The 19,869-nt window shown below is 49.6% G+C and overlaps 1 protein-coding gene across 4 annotated transcripts in view; it reads left to right on the forward strand.

Moving 5' to 3' along the window:
• The first annotated feature begins 1,235 nt into the window (after window positions 1–1,235).
• The window catches only part of USP13 (ubiquitin specific peptidase 13), a 133,727-nt gene continuing 115,093 nt past the window's right edge, over window positions 1,236–19,869 (forward strand). For 3 of the 4 annotated variants that reach the window (XM_056121839.1, XM_056121840.1, XM_056121838.1), the window contains exon 1: window positions 1,252–1,366. In XM_056121839.1, the coding sequence (XP_055977814.1) occupies window positions 1,253–1,366 (114 nt within the window). In that variant the 5' untranslated portion in view covers window position 1,252. Of the gene's footprint in view, window positions 1,367–19,869 lie in introns of all 4 variants that reach the window. The other variant, XM_056121841.1, reaches the window with a different exon arrangement.

Consider the following 19,869-nt stretch of genomic DNA (forward strand, 5'->3'; position numbering starts at 1 on the left):
CTTCCTTCCTTCCTCCTTCCTTCCTTCCTCCTTCCTTCCTTCCTTCCTTCCTTCCTTCCTTCCTTCCTTCCGTTTTTTGCTTTGATCTTCTATTTCAATCTCCTTCCTTCCTTCTTTAAATTTTTTGCTTTGATTTTCTATTTTGATCAATTCCTTCCCTATTTTTCCCTCCCTTCCTTCCTTTCTTCCTTCTTTTTTTTGCTTTGATCTTCTATTTCGATCTCCTTCCTTCCTTCTAAAATTTTTTGCTTTGATTTCCTATTTCCATTAATTCCTTCTTTAATTTTTTGCCCTTCCTTCCTTCCTTCCTTCCTTTTTTTGTTTTGATCTTGTATTTCAATCTCCTTCCTTCCTTTTAAAAATTTTTTGCTTTGATTTTCTCTTTCGATCAATTCCTTCCTTCCTTAACCTACCTACCTTCCTTCCTTCCTTCCTTCCTTTTTTTGTTTTGATCTTGTATTTCAATCTCCTTCCTTCCTTTTTAAAATTTTTTGCTTTGATTTTCCCTTTCGATCAATTCCTTCCTTCCTTCCTTCCTTCCTTCCTTCCTTCCTTCCTTCCTTCCTTCCTTCCTTCCGTTTTTTGCTTTGATTTCTATTTCAATCTCCTTCCTTCCTTTTTTAAATTTTTTTGCTTTGATTTTCTATTTCCATCAATTCCTTCCTTGATTTTCCCTCCCTCCTTCCCTCCCTCCCTCCCTCCCTTTCTTCCTCATTCAGTCTCCACCCCAACCCGGTTCACGATTTGGAGCAGGCTCGAAGAGCGGGCCAGAGAGGAGCGCGAGCACACCAGGCCCCCACATCCGACCGGCTCTCCCGGGCGCGGAAAACATCGGGCCCGCCCTCCGCCCCCCGCCCCGCAGACGCCCCCGCCCCCCAGATGTCAGACCCCTCCGGATGCCCTTCCCCAGATAAGCGTCGCTCGTGGCGGGAGGCGATGCTGCGCTCCTGGGCCGAGCGTCGCTCTTAGGCCAAAGGGAAGCGCCGGCCCTGGGGGCCCCGAGCGGCCCGCGCGGCCGCCGCCCCCGGGCTCCGTCCCGCCCATCGCCGTCCGCCCCCCGCCTTTGTGTGGGAGGCGGCTCGGGGCGGCGCCCGGACCCCCGCCGCGCGCCCGCGCCCCGCGCCCCGCGCCCCGCCCGCGCCGCCGCGGGGCCGGCGCTGCGCCATTGGCCTAAGAATAGCCGCGTCCCCCCCGGCCGGCGCGTCGTGGGCAGCGCGGCCGGGCAGCGCCGGGCAGCGCCGGGGCCGCGGACATGGCTGCGGGCGACCTGGGCGAGCTGCTGCTGCCGCACCTGCCGCGCATCCGCGTGCCGCGCTCCGGGGACCGCGTCTACAAGAGCGAGTGCGCCTTCTCCTACGACTCCCCGGTGAGGACTCGCGGGGGGCGGGGGCCGGGGGGCGGGCGCGAGCCCGAGGGGGCGAGCGGGCGCCGCCGGGACCCCCCAGCCGCCCACCCGGCTCGGCAGCACTCGGAGCGCGCCGGTCGCTGCCCACCCGCAGCCGCCCCCGCGTGCCCGGCGGGGCTCCGGGCCGCTCTGCCCTCCCCGGAGCTGCCCCTGGCAGGTGCCCCAGGCATCCTCCGCCCTGGGGTGAGAACGGACGGGATTGACCCCTCCTGGGTACACACGACACGCGCGCGCGCGCGCACACACACACACACGCACACACACACAGAGACAGACACACACACACAGATACACACAGGGATTGAATCCTCCTGGGTACACACGACACGCGCGCACACACACACAGACACACACAGATACACACACACTCCTCTCCGTCTGGGACTGTCGCTGCCCCCCACCCCCCTGGCGTTCCTCTAGCTCCTCCAAGGAGGACAGACCCTTTGGATGTCTCCTGGAGGGCTGCAGGGATGGGGTCTCTTCGGGACTCTCGGGGGTTTCCCAAGCCTTTTCTCCTTGCTCCCAGAAACCGGGGACTTGAAAGCCATATCAATTATTCAAAGTTCAATCAGAAGTCGTGACCTCAGGCTCAAGGGGGAAGTTTGCAGGGTCCCGCCTTCCGACCGCCCGCCCGGGGAAGTTGTGTGTGGTGTCTGGTGGTTTTACCCAGGTGTGTGTGTGTGTGTGTGTGTGTGTAAAGGAGAGAGAATGCCCCTTTCAAGAGTCAAAATGGGCTTCAAAGTGACTCAGCTGTCTGGCGTTTATCATGTCTCTTTGAGGACCGGGTTATTTTTATCCGCTCACTTTAGAGCTCATGTGTCACCCGGTAGGTCCCAGTCCCACCAGGAGGTATTTGGATAATAGGACGAAGACAGGCTTCACCACCGTCTAACACCTTTTTATTCATAGTTTCCAGAGTATTACTTGGGGGGGATGACCCCCACCCCCAAAAAAGCAACACATTTCTAAAGTATTCTTTATTCCCTGTTGAGATTTTATCTGCCTTCAAAGTCTGTTTTGGCGTGTCCCTGAGTTAGTATCCTCCCTGTGATATTTCATTTGTCTTTTATTCCAGATTCATTTATGAACAATCAGTCAACTACTTTGTAAACCACAATATTTAAATAAAGTGAGGGAACACTTTTTTAAATTAGATTAAAAAAACTGCATTCATTGAGTCTCCCTCCAACCCCACATTGAACATTCATTTATTCATTCATTTATGGGATGAACATCTCACTTATTTGGCCATTCTTTTATTTCCTTTCTGAAAGGTCCAGGTAGTGTGGAATGAAACGTTTGTATTTTTAATACTTACCGTATTGTGATCATGTGATTTACAGTGGCTGTTTGTGTCATGATGTTCTCTTATCCAGATCATATTTGATAATGTCATTTTTAGAATTTGTGTTCAGTGTTGAATGGCTTCCCGCTAACAGCTCTGGACGGTAGAGAAGGATAAGGATCCTAACCTTGACAGCTTGGGAACATCAGGAGAGGAAAGTACTTTAGCGTTACTTATGAAGTAAGATCTGTTTCTCTACGTTTGACCTGGGCCGCTCTTCCAATTCTTCATATATGCTTTTTTGGGGTTAGAAATGTGGCACCTGATGTGGTATCTGGTAGGTGTGAGGAAAAAGCTGATCGTTTTAATTCACTTCCAGAAACAGATACCGGGAATTGACTGTGTGCTAAACACTGTTCCAGAAACATCTTGTCCAGTGTGAAATGATGATTTCATTCATGTTCCAGTAGTTCCTTCGGAGAGACTGGGCTTATTTACAAGACTGATGAATCAGTATATTTTATTATTTATGTTTTGGGAGAGGAAGAGAAAGAACGTTTTATAACAGTTATATTAAATCACAGTGCATGATAGTGCGAGATCATTGCCTTTGGAATTTTCACACTTCATCATGGTTCTTGTAAGGGTTTTTGAGCATCTAATATGTGCTCATACATGCATAACTATAAGAACTGCAAGAGCAAAATACATTAGTGCCAGACACAGGGGGGAATTTAATTTGTGGATGCCGAAAAAAAAAGTCTCATCCTTGCTTTGGATGGTATTTGAGAAGGTCGTAAAGTTGAATTGAAATAGGAGACCTGTGTTTCAGAAGTAAATCACAGGTGCCAAAGCAAGCAACGTTAGAGAGATTGGACAGTGAGTAGGGCACTAGCCTTGTATGTTGCCGACCCAGATTCAATTCCAACCCCACATAAGGTCCCCTGATCCCCGCCAAGAGTGATCCCTGCTCACAGAGCCAGGAGTAAACTCTGAGCACTGCTGGGTTATCTAAATCCAATCAAACAAGTCAAAGACCAGAGTGTGACTATTTTTTCTTATTTGCTTGTTCATATTTGGGAATAAAAAGATTGATTAACAAGCAGTGAGTTCAGAACCAAGCAGAGAGTTCAGGATGGGGGCCTTGAATGTCTAGGACCTTAACTTTTTCTATAGTCAAATATGAGAATTTCAGAAATACTACGATTCAGTGTGGGGTTGGAGGGAGACTCAATGAATGCAGGTTTTTTTTTAATCTAATTAAAAAAATTTTCCCCTCACTTTATTTAAATATTGTGGTTTACAAAGTAGTTCATTAATGATTTGCTCCAGGCATTCACTGTGCCAACACCAACCCCATCATCATCACCACTGTCACCTTCCCTCCACCACTGTCTCCATTTTCCAACCATTCCTCAAACCTGCCCCCATAGCAGGCCCACAGTAATTTATTTTATATTCCTTGGTACCACTGAATGGTTAATGGAATGATCAAAAAATATTTTAGGGGGCTGGAGCAATAGCACAATGGGTAGGGCGTTTTCCTTGCACGCAACCATGGTTCTAATCCCAGCATGCCACATTGTCCCTTGAGCACTGCCAGGAATGATTCCTGAGTGCAGAGCTGGGAGTGACCCCTGAGCATCACCAGGTGTGACCCACAAAGAAAAAAATATTTCAGTAGAAGAAAATTTTTGAAAGTTGTTGTATTGCACCATGGAAATATTAAGTTATTGTGTGAGGGTTTACTGAGCTGTTGTTGCAAGTTAAGCCTTCTGTGTTAATGTTTTTGTTCATCGAGATTAGTTGGATTCTATGTTATATCCTATGCAATCTGGTGTGGTCTTATGTCGTAGCTACCATATGAATACTTTTGCTATCCTCTTCCTTTGTGGCTGCGAGTATTAAGGGGGACAGCCTGAGAATTTCTTTGATTGTCCCTTCTTTACTTCCAACCTTCTAGGGCCTTGTAGCTGCTCAAGAGGGATGGTTGGCAATTTTTTTCATCTTAGCCTCAATTGCCCACTTGACCTGTGGGTTCACCTTTTCTATGACTTGGTGCATTTTGTCAGGTCTGTCATACTGTGGGCACCTTCATGTCTTCAACTGGTGGTGCAGCCAGCACCTTGTATGTAGATGAGAAACTTGCAGAATGTCTGGAGAATGCATGAGTTACATATGTTTCCAGGCACTGAAAATGGTTCATGTCTACCATATGGAACCATTGGGAAAGGAGTCCTGTGAAATTCTCATGTCGAATGTGGTGATTTCTTTAATGGTGGGGGACAAGCATGGAAGCCTATGTGGGGGGCTAGAATCCTGGCCTGTCACCATGGTTTGTAATGTTTCTGTGCCTCAATTTTCTCATCTGTTACATGGACCCAACAATGGAGCCACCCTGATGGGGTTGCTTTGTGGATTCAGTAAGTACATAAAGTCAATGAGTCTAGTTCTTTTTTTTTCTTTTTTTTGGGTCACATCCAGCGATGCACAGGGGTTACTCCTGGCTCATGCACTTAGGAATTACTCCTGGCGGTGCTCGGGGGACCCTATGGGATGCTGGGAATTGAACCCAGGTTGGCCGTGTGCAAGGCAAATACCCTACCCGCTGTGCTATCATTTCAGCCCCAAGTCTAGTTTTAATTGCTATAAAAAGGAGAAAAGGAGAAAGAGTCAGGCACAGGTTGTAAGCTTGGCTGTTGGACTGTTGGGAGATATGCAGAAAGTTCAGGGGCATTTGCTGGAGGAACTGATCTTGGTCTCCATTGTTGCTTACAAAGCTTTCTAGACCATGTGCAAGCTCACCTCATTTCTTTGGTCTTGAGTCCTTCCGTTATCTGAATGTGTTTTTGACCCACCTCTGCTCATTCATTAGGTTTCCAGCTCAAAGAGGTGAGTCTGGTTATATATATCATCGGAGAGGGTTGTCCCAGGCAGTGCTTAGGAGGCCCAAAGCCCCCTCTGGGATTTTCTTGACAAAAAGGCTGCTGGCTTAATCGAAAGGTCTGAGTTTGTGGTGCTGCTGGGTCCTGTGGAGTCGGGGATTGGCTAGGCCATCCCACGGTGCGTGGGCCTGGCTGTGCTTAGGGGCCTCTTGGCAAGGCATGAAGGACCATGTGATGCTGGGGATTGAAGCAGGGACAGCCATGCACAAGGCAAGTTCTTTACTCCTGTTCTATCTCTCTAGCCCCAAGTCTCTGGTTTTTTATTTATTTGTTCTTTTGGGTTTTGGGGGGGCCACACCCGGTAGTATTCACGGCTTACTTGTGGCTCTGTGCTCTGGGATCACTCCTGGTGGTGCCTGGAGAACCACGTACAGTGTCAGGGATCAAACCAGGGTTGGCCACAGGCAAACACCTATTTTTCTCACCCCAGTCTCTGGGTTTTAAGTCTGGCAGACTCGTGCCTGTTTGCAGGAGTCCCCTTTCTCTATTGATTATCTTTCTGGACTCTTTCTCAGCCTCCTTCTGATGTAATTCTTTCCCCTGGTGCTTCCTCACTTAGAGTCCGTGCCAAGTAACTGCAGGGAGACATAGTGTGTCTTCAGAGTTTATTCCTATTTCATTTTCTTATCCTCATTTATCTGGTAGTTTTCTTTATTTTGAAAATGTATTATTTAAAAAGTTTTTTTGGCTCACACTGGCAATACTCAGGACTTGTTCCTGGCTCTGTGCTCTGGAGTCACTCCTGACGGTGCTTTGGGGGACCCGGAGGGAGGCCGGGGATTGAGCCCAGCTCGGCCGAGTGCAAGGAAAATGTGTGAGCCTCTGTACTGCTCCTATCTGGTAATTTTAAAGCATCTTTGAGTAGGTGAGAAGCCCAGTGTTAAGCAGTAGGTATGGAGGGGCCTGTCTTGTGCTAACTCTGCTCCCTGCCCACCTGTCTGAGAGTGACGAGCTTCTCTTAGCTTTGTTTTAGCCAACTCATCAGAGCCAGCCCAAAGACCAAGAGACCAGAGTGTTGGCATAGGCGCTGTTTTGGAAAGGTATCCCAGGGAACTGGAGAGGAAGAGACCGTGCTGACAAAGGAAAGGGGAGCGAAGCCAATTCCAAAGTGGGGTCCTGACCTGGCTGCTCAGTGGGTGCCGCTGCCCCGGCTGGGGAAGTTTCTGAGAAGCTATTGACTTGCTTCAGCGTTGGGCAAGAGACTGTTGTTTGGGGGCTGGAGTGATAGTACAGTGGGTAGGGTGTTTGCCTTGCATGCGGCCCACCCGAGTTCGATTCCTAGCATCCCATATGGTTCCCTGAGCACCGCCAGGAGTAATTCCTGAGTGCAAAGCCAGGAGTAACCCCTGTGCATCACCAGGTGTGACCCAAAAAGTAAAAAAAAAAAAAGAGAGAGAGAGACTGTTGTTTCTCTCTGCCACCCATGTCCGCTTGACCTAGGGTGCTTTGGGCATGTGTCCTGTGGAGTGGCGCTCCTGCTTCCAGAGGCTTCTGTGCCTCAGGCTCAGCAGGCTCCCCCAAACCAACCTGGAAGGAGAGATGCCTGGGGGAGAGTGAAACAAGGATGTCAGGGCACACTCGGGTTAATGGCCAGCACCAAGTATGACCCTTCCCCCCCCACACACACCCCTGGCCCTGCCAGGAGTGAGCCCTGAGCCTCGAGCCCTGAGCACTGCCAAGTATGGCCCCAAATGAACAAACAAATAAAAAATGGAAAGAAGCAGCTCTGAGGTCGGCAGGTGGTGATGACAAGGTGCTGTTGGTCTCCACCATCCTGGGAGTCTTGGTAAATGCTGGTGGACTGTGAGGAATGCACGGTGGGGGCTAATTTATTTTGTATTTTTTTGTTTGTCTTTTTTGAGGGCCGGGAGGATTCCTGGTGGTGGTGGTGCTCAGCACTTACTCCTGACTCTGCACTCGGATCACTCCTAGCGGTGCCCGGGGGGACCATGCATGGTGCCGGGAACTGAGTGCCAGGCGGCTGTGTGCGAGGCAAGAGCCAGGGAGGCTGTCCTGTCCCTCTGGACCTGGGAAGCTTGGCAGTCTCCTGTTTGTAGGATGTCATATTGGGAAACCCCACAGGGATGCTGTCATCTTATTTTATTTGGATTTAGGGCCACACCTGGCAGTGCTCGGGGCTTACTCTTGGTTCTGTGCTGAGGGATCACTCCTGGCAGGACTCAGAAGATGCTATGTGATCCCAGGGATCAAACCCAGCTTGGCCACATGCAAGCAGGCCCCCTACCCACTATCCTATCTCTCCAGCTCCCCTCATGTAAAATAGATAATGGATTTGATCCCTGTCCCTGGCACAGAGCTCCTCAGACTCTTGGCATTTCCTAAGTGATCAGAGCCTGGAAGGTGTTCCCTGTAATTGCCTCTTTCAGCTACACCTGAGTTTATGGTAAAGTGGTGATGTTCGGAAAAGATGGGACCGGTAGCCAGGGGCCCATGGGCGGGGAGACATCTGCTGATCAATTTAATTGCCTGTGACCAATGAGTTCAACCTGCTGACAAAGTCTCTGAACCAGAGTCGGGCTCTGGGCAGGCAGCGGGCTGAGAAAGGACATGGAGACTTCGTACCCAGGGCCTCTATCTTGCCTGATGAGTCTCTTCATTTGGTTCTTCTTTGGCAACCTTAATATCCTTTGGGATCCGTTGGTACCTAGGAAGTGTTCTGTTTCCCCAAATTCCAACCAGCTGAGCCCAGCCTATGGGACAAAGGGCCAGAGCCAGTTAGTCAGATGTAAAGGTGACCGATGTCTCACGGTCGGCCTCTGAAGTGGGTGGGTGGCAGGGTGGCGTGGAGGCCGTCTGGCAGGACTTACCAAGCCCTTTCCTTGTGGCATCAATGCTGTCCCCAGGTGGACAGTGTCAGAACCGAGTGAAATCGTGCCACACCTCTTTGGCATCTTTGGGACAATGGTTGGTGTGGGAAAAACACTGACTCATTTGGTGAATGGAGAGAAGTGTTCTGGGAACAGAGGTGATAGCCTTTTGCCCTTCAGTCCTTCGTTTTACAAGGATCTGTGTGCCACCGTCTCAGACATGGTCCAGCTACACTGGCATTCACCTGGAGCACCAATTCTCAAAATGTGCTTTCCAGACCAGCAACACTCGTAGGTCCTGAGACTCAGGCACCCCGCATTTGGGAAGGTATCTAGGGAATAGGAGCAGTGGAAGAAATAGAGGCAGATGACGGCGGGGGGTGGGGTGGGGGTGGGGAGGCGGTGCAGAGAGAGTGCAGCGGGCAGGACATTTGCTGACTAATGTGGGTTGGATCTGCAGCACCCCCATATGGTCCTCTGATCCCCTCTAGGAGTGATCCCTGAGCACAGAGTAGCAAGTCAGCCCTGAGCACTGCAGGGTGTGTCCTCCCTCCAAGTTAGCCCGCAAAAAATCAAGAAAAGAAAATTGTGGTAATGCAAAGGCAGGAACCAATCCAGGAGAGGGTTATGAAATGGCACAGCGGGATCCTGTTAGAATCACATACTCCTTTTTCATTTGTTTTTGAATTTGGGTCACCCCAGGCTCCGCTCAGGGTTTACTCCTGGTGCTCAAGGATCACTTCTGGCAGCTTCAGGGGTCCACCTGGGGTGCAAGGTATTGAACCTATGACAGATGCATGCAAGGCAAACACCATAACGGCTGTCCTATCACTCTGGCCCCAGGAGTGTACATTCTTAGCTCCTGCCCTAGACTCACTGAAACATAACTTCAGGGCATAATGACCTCTAAAATCTGTGTTGTAATAAACTCTCCAGGCAAGCCCCTGTGAGACCCAGTGTCAGGGCACTTATGACATGCCAGGCCTTACTTTACTCCTGTATTTCTTCCTATATTAGCTCGCTTGAGCCTCATGATTATACGCTGAGGTTGTTATTTTGCGCATGAAGAAACATGCAGAAAGACCACTTTTAATGAATGAGTGAGGGAGCTGAGGTTGGAATCCTGGTAGTTAATCCTCTAGAATTGGCTTTTAATTTTTTGTTTGTTTGAGGACCACACCTGGCAGGGCTCAGAGTTACTCCTGGTTTCTTTTCAGGGGGTTGCTCCTGGCCATGCTCAGAGGCCATGAGTGCCTGGAATTCACCAGGCCTTACTCTTGTCAACTGTGTCCTCTAGCCCTTTGAGTTATCACCATGGCCTTGTGCTTTTAACTTTCTAATTTATGTAATTGAAGCCACTTTGGCAGGAAGATGATATCCACATTATTATGCAGCCATCACCATCATCCCCAGAACTTTTTTTTTTACTGTCCCACTAAAACTCTGTATCCATTAAGCAATATTCATTTCCCCCCCACCAGCCCTGACAACCATAATTTTCCTGTTTCTATAAATTTGCCTGTTCTGTGTGTGACATCTGCTTGGGTGCACTCAATACTGATCCTTGGGTGACCAGCTTTTGTCACTTGAATAATGTTTCTTCCATGTTGTCTCTGTATCAGAATTTCCTTTCTTTTGAAAGATGGAGTAACATTCCTTTATGTGTACAAACCACATTTTGTTTATCTATTCTCTGTTGGTGGATATTTAGCTTTTATTTATTTATTTATTTATTTACCTTTTGGCTACTGTGAGTAAAACTGCTATGCTTAAAGGCATTGTTAGAGTTGTGGCTTTTCTTTATTTTGGGCCTCCCAAACAATGGGCAGAGGGCCTGGGGTCATTCTTGGTATTACTTGGGCAAATCAGCTGGATTAGAGGGGTTTGTGGTATTGGGATAAAACTCAGGTCTCTGGCATGTAAGATGTACAACAGACTTCTTTGAGAACCTCCCTGCCAAAACTCACCCATCCCCCACACCAGTTTTCACTTTTTACTCTTGTGCCTGGCAAGCTACCTGTGACGTGTTCGATATGCCAAAAATGGTAACAATAAGTCTCACAATTTGTTGTGAGACGTTACTGGTGCCCACTCGAGCAAATCAATGAACAATGGGAGGACAGTGCTACTACTCCTCTTGTTCTAAGTGTATTGCCTTCCAGGGAAAAATTTATTTAGGATCTAAAATTTGCCCTCCTAGTGGAGAAGCTGATATAAGATAATTGGCAGATATTTAGGAACCTATAGGGTTTATTTTCTTTTTGTAAATGTTAGTTTAAATGAAATCGAATAGTTGCAGATGTTAACTAGCTAGAGAGGTGTTGGTGGTTTTTTTAATATTAGCAATAATTCTCTAGCTTTTGGGTCTCTTTGTTTTCTTAAATTCTTTTGAGGAATCCATAAGAAGTTTTGTGCCGTTTCTATTTATTGCTATTTACCCTATTGCCAGTTAAGACAGAAAAATATTTAAACAATTTCCATTCCGGGCGTTTGCCTTGCACGCAGCCAACATGGCCGACCTGAGTTCGAGTCCTCCGCCCCTCTCGGAGAGCCCGGCAAGCTACCGAGAGTATTCGATATGCCAGACACAGTAACAACAAAGTCTCCAATGGAGACGTTACTGGGCCCGCTCGAGCAAATCGAACAACGGGAGGGCCTTTACCTTTACCTTTACCTCCATTCCGTTAGTGATTAGCGTGTTGATATCATCATCACAATGTTAATGTGAAAAATGTCACTGCATGCTCATCAGAGGACAGGAGTGATGAAGGCATATAAGTTCATGTTCTGAAAATCATTTTGACCTCACAGATCACGGGAGGGATCTTGGGAACATTGCAGGGTTCCTGAGACCTACTTTGAAAGACAAAGTTCTAGAGTTGAGGCAAGAAGATGTATAATTGGGGCTGGAGCAATAGCACAGCGGGTAGGGCATTTGGCTGACCCGGGTTCAGTTCCCAGCATCCCATATGGTCCCTTGATCACCGCCAGGGGTAATTCCTGAGTACAGAGCCAGGAGTAACCCCTGTGCATCACCGGGTGTGACCCCCCAAAAAAAGAAAGAAAAAAAAAAGAAGAGTATAATTGATTGTTCACTTACACATGGGCTGACGTTTTCACATCTGTGATCATTGAATAATCCGCTGTTATTCTCATTATAACTTGGCCATTGATGCCAGATATCACAATTCAGAGAGTACATTCCTCTTGAAAATTTGATTGACTCCTTTTGAATAAATGGAGTCCCTTGGCCTAGGAGTTGTTGACTGTTCCAGAGGTGAAGAATAGTTTGTTCTTTTGATCATGTACTTCTTTGTAGGGTGACCTGATGTAGCAGTTTCTTGGAGGGGAACCTTAAATTTTAGTGTCTTGATTTCTCTTTCTCTCTCTCTCTCTCTCTCTCTCTCTCTCTCTCTCTCTCTCTCTCATTTGTCTGTTTTGGCTAGGGGGCCTTCCATATCCGGATGTACCTAGGGCTTATTCCTGGTTCTGTCAGGAATTATTCCCGGCAGAGCTCAGGCAACCATATTTGGTGCCGGGCATTGAACTCGGGTTGGACATGTGCACGGCAAGTACCTTGCCCACTGGGGCTATCTCTCTCTGGCCTCTGTTCTTATCTCTTGCTTGAAAAGTGAATCCCTGTCTGCCGATACTCAGGGAGCCAAGTGGGAGAAGAGGATGTGGTTGATCTCAGCACTGGAATACTGGGTGCTGGCTGGATATTTTTTCCTGGTTCTCAAAACAACCCCTAAGCCTTCCGTGTTCCAGGGACTGCAGACTGGACTCTGTGCCTCCCGGGCCGCTGGCAGGACTCGGATTTAAATGCTGCCAATGGGCGGTTTGGGAGACAAAAGGGAAGGAGGTGGTGTCACTCTTGTGGAAGCGGTAGCTCTGGCAGATGTCAGAGATTTTCTCGAAGCTTCTGCATATCCTCATGTGGCTCAAAGTCACCTCAGTGATCCCAGGAGTTGGAATTGTTCAGTTTTGATGAAGCTTGTGCCTCTGGATTTTCTGAATGTGAGTGGTGGTTTCTTTGATTTTTTTTGTTTGTTTGCTTGGTTTTGGGTTTTGGGTCACACCTGGGGTGCTCAGTGCTTATTCCTGGGGCTCTGCGTCCAGGGATCACTCCTGGCAGTGTCTGGGATCTAACCCAGATCAGCCAGATGCAAGACAAGCACCTTCTTCAGCCCTTTCTTTCTGTGATTTTTGCAGACCTCAAATTCCTCAGATTAAATACTTTTCTTCCTCATAAAAACAGCAGTAATTTGCATTTTTTGCTCAAATCTATTGATAGGTTACATGTACATCTTCAAATTCTATATATTCAGCATTATAGGCTTATTTTAGGTATCCCTGTTCCTTTACATTATTTGGGTGGGCATCTCCCAAGTGCTGTTCAGGAGGTCTGGGGGCCCCTCCTGCAATTCTTGACCAGCCAGGTCAGTGGTTCACTGTGAGGGTTCAAGAATGCAGAGCTGCTTGGATTTTGGGGTGAAGAAAATTCCCCAGGCCACCTCTGAGGTGTCTGGGGATTTCTGAGACTGCATCTGGCAGTGCTTGAGGATCATGTAGAGCTGGGAATCCAGCGGGGGTGGCTGCTTGTCAGGCGTGACTGTTCCTTGCACTGTCTCTCTGACCCTGTACCCCTTCTCACCTGGGCCCTTTGCCCGGCGTTAAATCTCCAGGGGGCTTGGTGATGTGGACAGCCCGTAGGTGGTACCGAAAGGAGCTGGGCCTCTGATTCCTGTGTTCCCCACCTCCCACCCCCCAACCCTGACCACTCCACAGATTTCCAGCCAAATATTAGTCCCTCTTGATGACAGCTTTGGATGTCCACCCAAATTCCACTTGCCCGGAGCTTCCCGACCTGCAGACTCTGGGGTGACCCTCAGCTGGTCTCTGGCATTCCCTGCTGCAGCCCCTTGCTGACAGCTGTGTCGGCTGCTCTGCATCTCTTCTGCCTTTATAGTCTCCAGTACAGCTGCTCACATTTTGTTGCAGTGACTTTTTTTTTTAATAACCCTTTACTTTTCACAGGACTTTTTTTTACTTTTCACAGGATTTCGGGAAGGAGTGCAATCTTTGTGTGTGTGCCATTGATGTTATGTACCCCAGCATCCTTCATTTTTAATCTTGGTAATCACTTGCCTCTACTCTTTTGGCAACAGTTAGTTGTCTTGAGGCTGCAACTTTGTTAGAGTTTGGGAATGTCACCATTGAGCCTTTTGGGGAAGTTTGTTTTCCCAGCTCACACTGAACCTGCACACATGTGTAATTCTGTGTTCTTCCCTACCCTGCATTCTCCTTCCTGGGGACCGCAGCACTGATAAAGGTGCTCCCATTCATGTAGCACCCACCCCAGGCAGGGAGAAAGCATAGCATCCTTCATTCTCCTCCCTTTCTCTCTCCTCTTACAACACGGTGCTGACAGAGCACAAACTAAAAGAGACAAATCAAGTAAAATCATGACACCGAGATGCCTGGGGGTACTGGGGTGGCATCTGGTGCCTCAAGGGGGCGCTGGGCTCTGTGGATTCATCCCGGCTTCTGAGCTGTGTCTCCCGTGCAGAATTCTGGGGCACCTGCTGAGACTTCCCTGGTCTTCCCCGCCCCTAGGAAGATGTGAACAAGAGGACCTAATTTTAGGACTGGACCAGCTGGGCAGCGTGACCATGACAAGAATGTCACGAATCTGAACATGCCTCCAGATGAGAGGTACATTGCTGGAGGTGTAGAGTAGTATGTACCGCCTGAGATAAAATGACAAAGAAAACCTGTTATTTCCTGTTACTTAGTAGGCACCAGCGTTTCTGTGTTGCTTGCTGTGCTCCAAGCTCAGTGCTCAGTGCTGAAGCGGGTACCAGCGATGGGGGTCACTTGGGAGCGGAGTGATGGAAAGAAACCCCAGTATGACAGTTTGTCAGAGTGAAATATGACCACCATTTTTCTTAAGAATTTCAGTGTGAGGGGACTTTGTTTTAATTTTTTTTGGGGGGGGGAGAGGAGTACTGGGTACATACTCAGCAGTGCTCAGGGCTACTCTAGACTCAGTGCTCGGGGAGTTCCCTGTGGTGCTTAGGACACCATGGGACAGAATCTGGGTCTCCTCTATGCACCCAGCCTGTTTAGGTATCGTCCTGGCTCTTCTAGGTGTTTTCCGGTTGGTGATGCTGGCTTGCAGGTTGTAATTCCCCTGGCTGCCCATCTTATGGGAGAGGAAAGTGCGAGTCAGAGCAGTTGGTGACCTGTGGAAGGACTTGTTGGGAGACTTCATGGGGCTGGGGTGGTAGGACAGGCGGGGGCACGTGCTTGCCTTGCACGTGGCTGGTCCTTGTTTGAACCCCAGTGCGGCAGTGAATGTGGCTCCCTGAGCACTGAGCCAGGAAAAGCCCCGAGAACTGCTGGGAGTGGCTCAACTAAAACGCTCCCTTCCACCCCTGAAAAAAAAAGCAAAGCAAAGCAAAACAAAAGACCACTAACAGTAGCAACCAAGGCTGGCACGTTGGCATCGAGTGGGCTTAACACGTTAAGGTTGACATTGATGTTGAGGCTGTGTTTGTGTTACTTATAATCCACCTTCGAGTGTGCAACTCTGTGGGCACCAGTGTGTTAAATCCCGGTGTATTGGGAGGCTAGACCCTGAGGCACTGCAGGGTACTGAGGTTACCAAGCCATTGCGGGAGGAAGTAGAGGGGCAGGAGGAGGCGGCTGGCGTGACATGAAGACAGTGGTGAAAGGTCTCGGGCACCTTGGTGGTGGGAAAACTGCAGTAACTGGGTCCATCAAAACCATACACATTCGGGGCTGGAGCAATAGCACAGCGGGTAGGGCGTTTGCCTTGCAGGCGGCCGACCCACTTTCGATTCCCAGCATCCCATAGGGTCCCCTGAGCACCGCCAGGAGTAATTCCTGAGTACAGAGCCAGGAGTAACCCCTGTGCATCGCCGGGTGTGATCCAAGAAGCAAAAAAAAAAAAAAAAAAAAAAAAAAAAAAATTAAAACAGGGTTGGAGAGATAGTATGTAGGGTAGGTCATTAGCCTAGCATGAGGCCAACCAGGGTTCAATACCAGGCAACATACCGGGTGTCACCTAAAAAAAGAAAAAACAAAACAAAACAAAAACAAAAACAACCCACACACCTCACTATTGTAACCATGTTACAACGTGATTAAGGGGAGGGTCTTAAGTTTGGAGTGGGACCAAGCTTTGGCATGCATGTGAGAGAGTTCAGGGTCTGGTGGCAGAGAGGAGAACCGGGGAGGCTGGGAAGCCAGGCTGAGCCCTACGGACTATAAAGGGAGCTAGTTTTGTTTATTTTTGTTGTTATTATTTTAATTATTGGCTGGGGAGTTCGGGCCACACAAGATGTGCTCAAGGCTTGCTACTGACTCTGTATTCAGAGATTGTTCCTGGCATGGCTCAGGAGACCATGTTGGGTACTGGGGATTGAACTCGGGTCAGGCCCGTGCAAAGCAAGCGCCCACCCGCTGTACTCTCTCTAGTTTGGTGAGGGAATTGGTCCTGGTAAGGTGAGCCCAGAGTGGGTGGGCAGATCAGAGCCGTGGGGCAGCCTGAGGGTGTCTTTGGATGAGCCTGTTTGGGGTGTGGAATGGAAGGTCTGTTGGCAGACAGGGGAACCTGGATTTGACATCCTCTCAGTCTCAGAATTGGAGGCCATTTGCTTTAGTGAAGGTGACCGCAGTGGGCTAGAGATGGCGGCTGATGGGAATAAACTCAGTGGAAGTTGTTTCTTTTGCTGTTGGGCCGCAGCAGTGGTGCTTAGGTCCGACTTCCGGCTCTGTGTTCAGCCATCACTCCTGATTGTTGCTCAGAGAACTGGATGTGGCTGGTGAGCCAGAGAGAAAGTCTAGCGGGAAATGCATTTAATTTGCATGTGGTTGACCCCAAACCAGACCCACCCTCCAAAACAAAAGCAAACCAGTGTCAGCCTCAAGCAAGGCAAGCATCTGACCAACCCCCTGGACTATCTCTTCGGCCCTCAGTGGAGATTTTTTTTCTTTTTTTGAGGAGGGGATGGTGAGGAAGGGAGAAAGCCAAATGCCCTGGGTAAGAGCTGTGTGAGTGAATGCTGGCTTTGGACTAGAGCTTGGGTCAGGACTGGGATCTCGGAGGCTGACGGTTTTTATATAGAGATGTGGAAGGTGCATCTCTATAAGTCTACACTGTGCCTAGCCCTTGCCACCAGTTCTTTACTTGTGATTTTTTTTTTGGCGGGGGTGGGGCGGCACACCCAGTGGTGCTCCGGGCTTACTCCTGGCTCTGTGCTCAAGAGTCTCCCCTGGTGGGGTTTGGGTAAGCATATGAGTGCCAGGGAATGAATCTGGGTCAGCTCCATGCATGGTAAGCACCTTCAGTAGACTTGGAACAGGCTTGACTGGGCCAAGGGGCGGTGGTGGTTGTGTCCTTTAGTGGGATCCATGAGTGATAGGAAGGAAGTGATAGAAGGAAGTGATAGAAGGAAGGAAAATCTAAGGGCCTGTCAGCGGGAGAGAGTTTGAGCATTGCGTGCTCTGGGTCCGGCTGCTGAGTTGCTCCTCTGGACCTGCAGTGTCCAGTCAGGGTTTGGGAGGAGACTTGAGGGTCTGCGTTGTTTTCCGGCTCCCCCCCCACCTCCCAGCAGGGCAGACCCCGTGATGATTCCAGGGGTCTGGAGCCAATGCAGGCGAAGGAACTGTGGGGGTTTCTCCGGTGGCAGCCCCGCCCCGTGTTCTGGCATTTGGCCCTTCAGGTGTTGCACCAAGGGGCTGTCAGTAGAGCAGGCTGGCTCTGAGGGCTCCCGCCATGAGTCTGGGGTGCGGGCCTGGACCCTCTTTTCCCCTGCAGGAGAAACTGGCAGAGGACCTGGTGCGAGAGGCTGACCCCAGCGGAGCAGTTCTCCTGGCGTGCCCCTGCATTCCTGGAACTGAGTAGCTCCGGGGTGGGGGTGGGGGGGGAAGGGCAGGGATTGCCCTGTTTCTCCCTGCCCACGCGAGTTCCCATAGTGGCGCGTGCTTGCCAACAGCCGCCCACCTCACTCCTGCCACCCAGACGACATCTGCTTCCCAGTCATGCCAGGCTGGCCTGGGTTCAAGTCCCCTCTTCCCCTCCCCTTACTACTTAGGAGCAGTGTCACATCAGCAAGTGCCTTAATTTCACGGAGCTTCTCTCCCAGCCGTGATCTTGCCATCTCATGCTGACATTTGGGGTTATTGTAATCATCCCTCCCGCCCCTTCAACATTTCTTTTTGTTCTTTATTTTTATTTTCTTTTTTTGCTGTTTGGGTCACACCCAGCGATGCTCAGGCTCTACACTGCCTCAGGAATTACTCCTGGCGATGCTCGGGGAACCCTATGGGATGCTGGGAATCGAACCCGGGTCGACTGTATGCAAGGCAAATGCCCTACCTGCTGTGCTGTCTCTCCAGCCCCTTGTTCTTTTTTTTTTGTCCACACCCAGCTGCGATCGGGATTTGCTTCTGGCTCTGTGCTCACGATTCACTCACAGGATGGCAGGAATCAAGTCTCAATCAGCCACCTGCAAGGCAGCACCTGTACTAAAGAAATGCTGTCCCCGCCTCAGCATTTCTTTTTTCTCTTTTAATTTTGTTTTTGGGCCACATCTGGAGATGCTCAGGGGTTACTGCTGGCCATGCACTCAGGAATCACTCTGGGCAGGGCTCCGGGGCCGTATGGGATGCTAGGGTTCGCATCTGGGTTGACAGCATGCAAAGCAAGCACCTACTTGCTGTACTGTTTCTCAGCCTGCCCCCCTCCAGGCCCCCCACAGTCAACGTTTTTTAAATAGTTTTCCTTTTTTGATGAGATTGAGTGGGAGACAGTTCTCCATGAAAGTTGCAATAGCATTTAGGGGATCTGAAGGGCTAAGAGAGTCACCTTCGTGGTCATTCTGCAGGGCATTCTGTGGCTAAGATCCTGGGCAGGATGTGGCCTCCTTGGGAAGGACTGCTCTATTCTGGGCGACTATTCACACTCACATTCACCTCCCAAAGATGGACTGTCAGGGGCAAACCGAGACACAACAAGCCTCTGTTCAATGCAGCTGGTCTTGTGGGTTGAGTTTAGTTTGGGACCCTAGAGTGTGGCACTCAAGCTCCTGGGTGCCTGCCTGCAAAGTCCGTGCTCCTGCCCTTGGTGCTTGGCCCTTGGTGCCCGGCCCTTGGTGCTTGATCCTTGGTGCTCCGGCCCTTGGTGCCGTCCCTCTGGCCTCAGGCGTGGAACAGTTCTTATCAGGGGAAATGTCTCTTGAAGTAACCGTTTCTTTGTGAAACTCGTGCCACCGCAAGGTGTTCTTTATTCACTTTCACAAGGTGGTTTCCTGTTTCCTTCCTGCCCTTCTAGGCCGGGCATGGCAGAACTGGGGATGTGCTGTCTGAGCCTTGCAAGGAGGCCTGCCGCAGAGCACCTCCTCCGCGCCAGCAGAGCCATCCTTTCCACGTTGCTCACGTGTGCTGTGAGCATGCAAAGAGCGGCACGCGGTGCGCTGTCCAGAGCCTTACAGCCGTGAGTGCCCTTCTGGCTCCAAATGCCCAGTGTGAGCAAAGTTAACAAATGACAGCCAGTGGAACCGCTAAACGGATCGTGTGTCCAAATCTACTTCTCCGGACTCTGCCTTCTGCCTTTGGGACTCGGCTGCGCAGCTCCCAAGCAGGGCGTAGGAGTTTTCTGCAGTGAGGAAAACTGTCCAAGTTGCAGTAAACTGGGAGAATCATCACCGCATTACGGTTTTTTTTTTCTTTCTTAACAGCATTTTTGGCCACAGGTCTGATTTAAACAGTGTTAGCAGAGAGGCTTATTTTCCCCCCTGGATTCTGTGCATTTATTTATTTCTGCTTGGTTTGTGTGCACAGACTTATTTCTGTGGGGCTGCCGTTGGAAACAAGGTTTCAGAATTTGCTAATATTGTATTCTAGTCGCTCCACTCTTCCTTTGCTCTCCAGCCGCTTTACTCTCTGCGTTTTCTCCTTGAGTTCCCTCCCGTGGACTGCGTGCCTTCTGTATTTGGTCTGGAATCTCCTTTACTTCCTGATTGCACATTTGCTTCCCATCTGCTTGTATAAGTTTTGCAAACTGTTGTTTGTTTGGCTTTAAAGGTTAGAATATACAGGGAATCTGTGCTCTGGTTATTGGAATATTCCTCTCTACCAGGTGAGAATAGATGTACCTCGGGAATGAGTCGATCGGCAGCTTAATTTCAGGAAAGCCAGAGAGCTGAGAGAAGGCCCGATGGTCACAGGCAGGGGAGTCTAAACAAAAGCTGCCCTTGGCTTCCCGGAACCCCCTACATCTGTTTCACTTCCTACACTCACAGACTCAATCTTTTTTTTTTTTTTTATGTAGGAGTACTGCTGCGTATTCTGCCACTGATTAAGCTGATTGAATTGGGC

This window comes from Sorex fumeus, unplaced genomic scaffold (assembly GCF_029834395.1).
Source record: "Sorex fumeus unplaced genomic scaffold, SorFum_2.1 ptg000044l, whole genome shotgun sequence".
NCBI lineage: Eukaryota > Metazoa > Chordata > Mammalia > Eulipotyphla > Soricidae > Sorex > Sorex fumeus.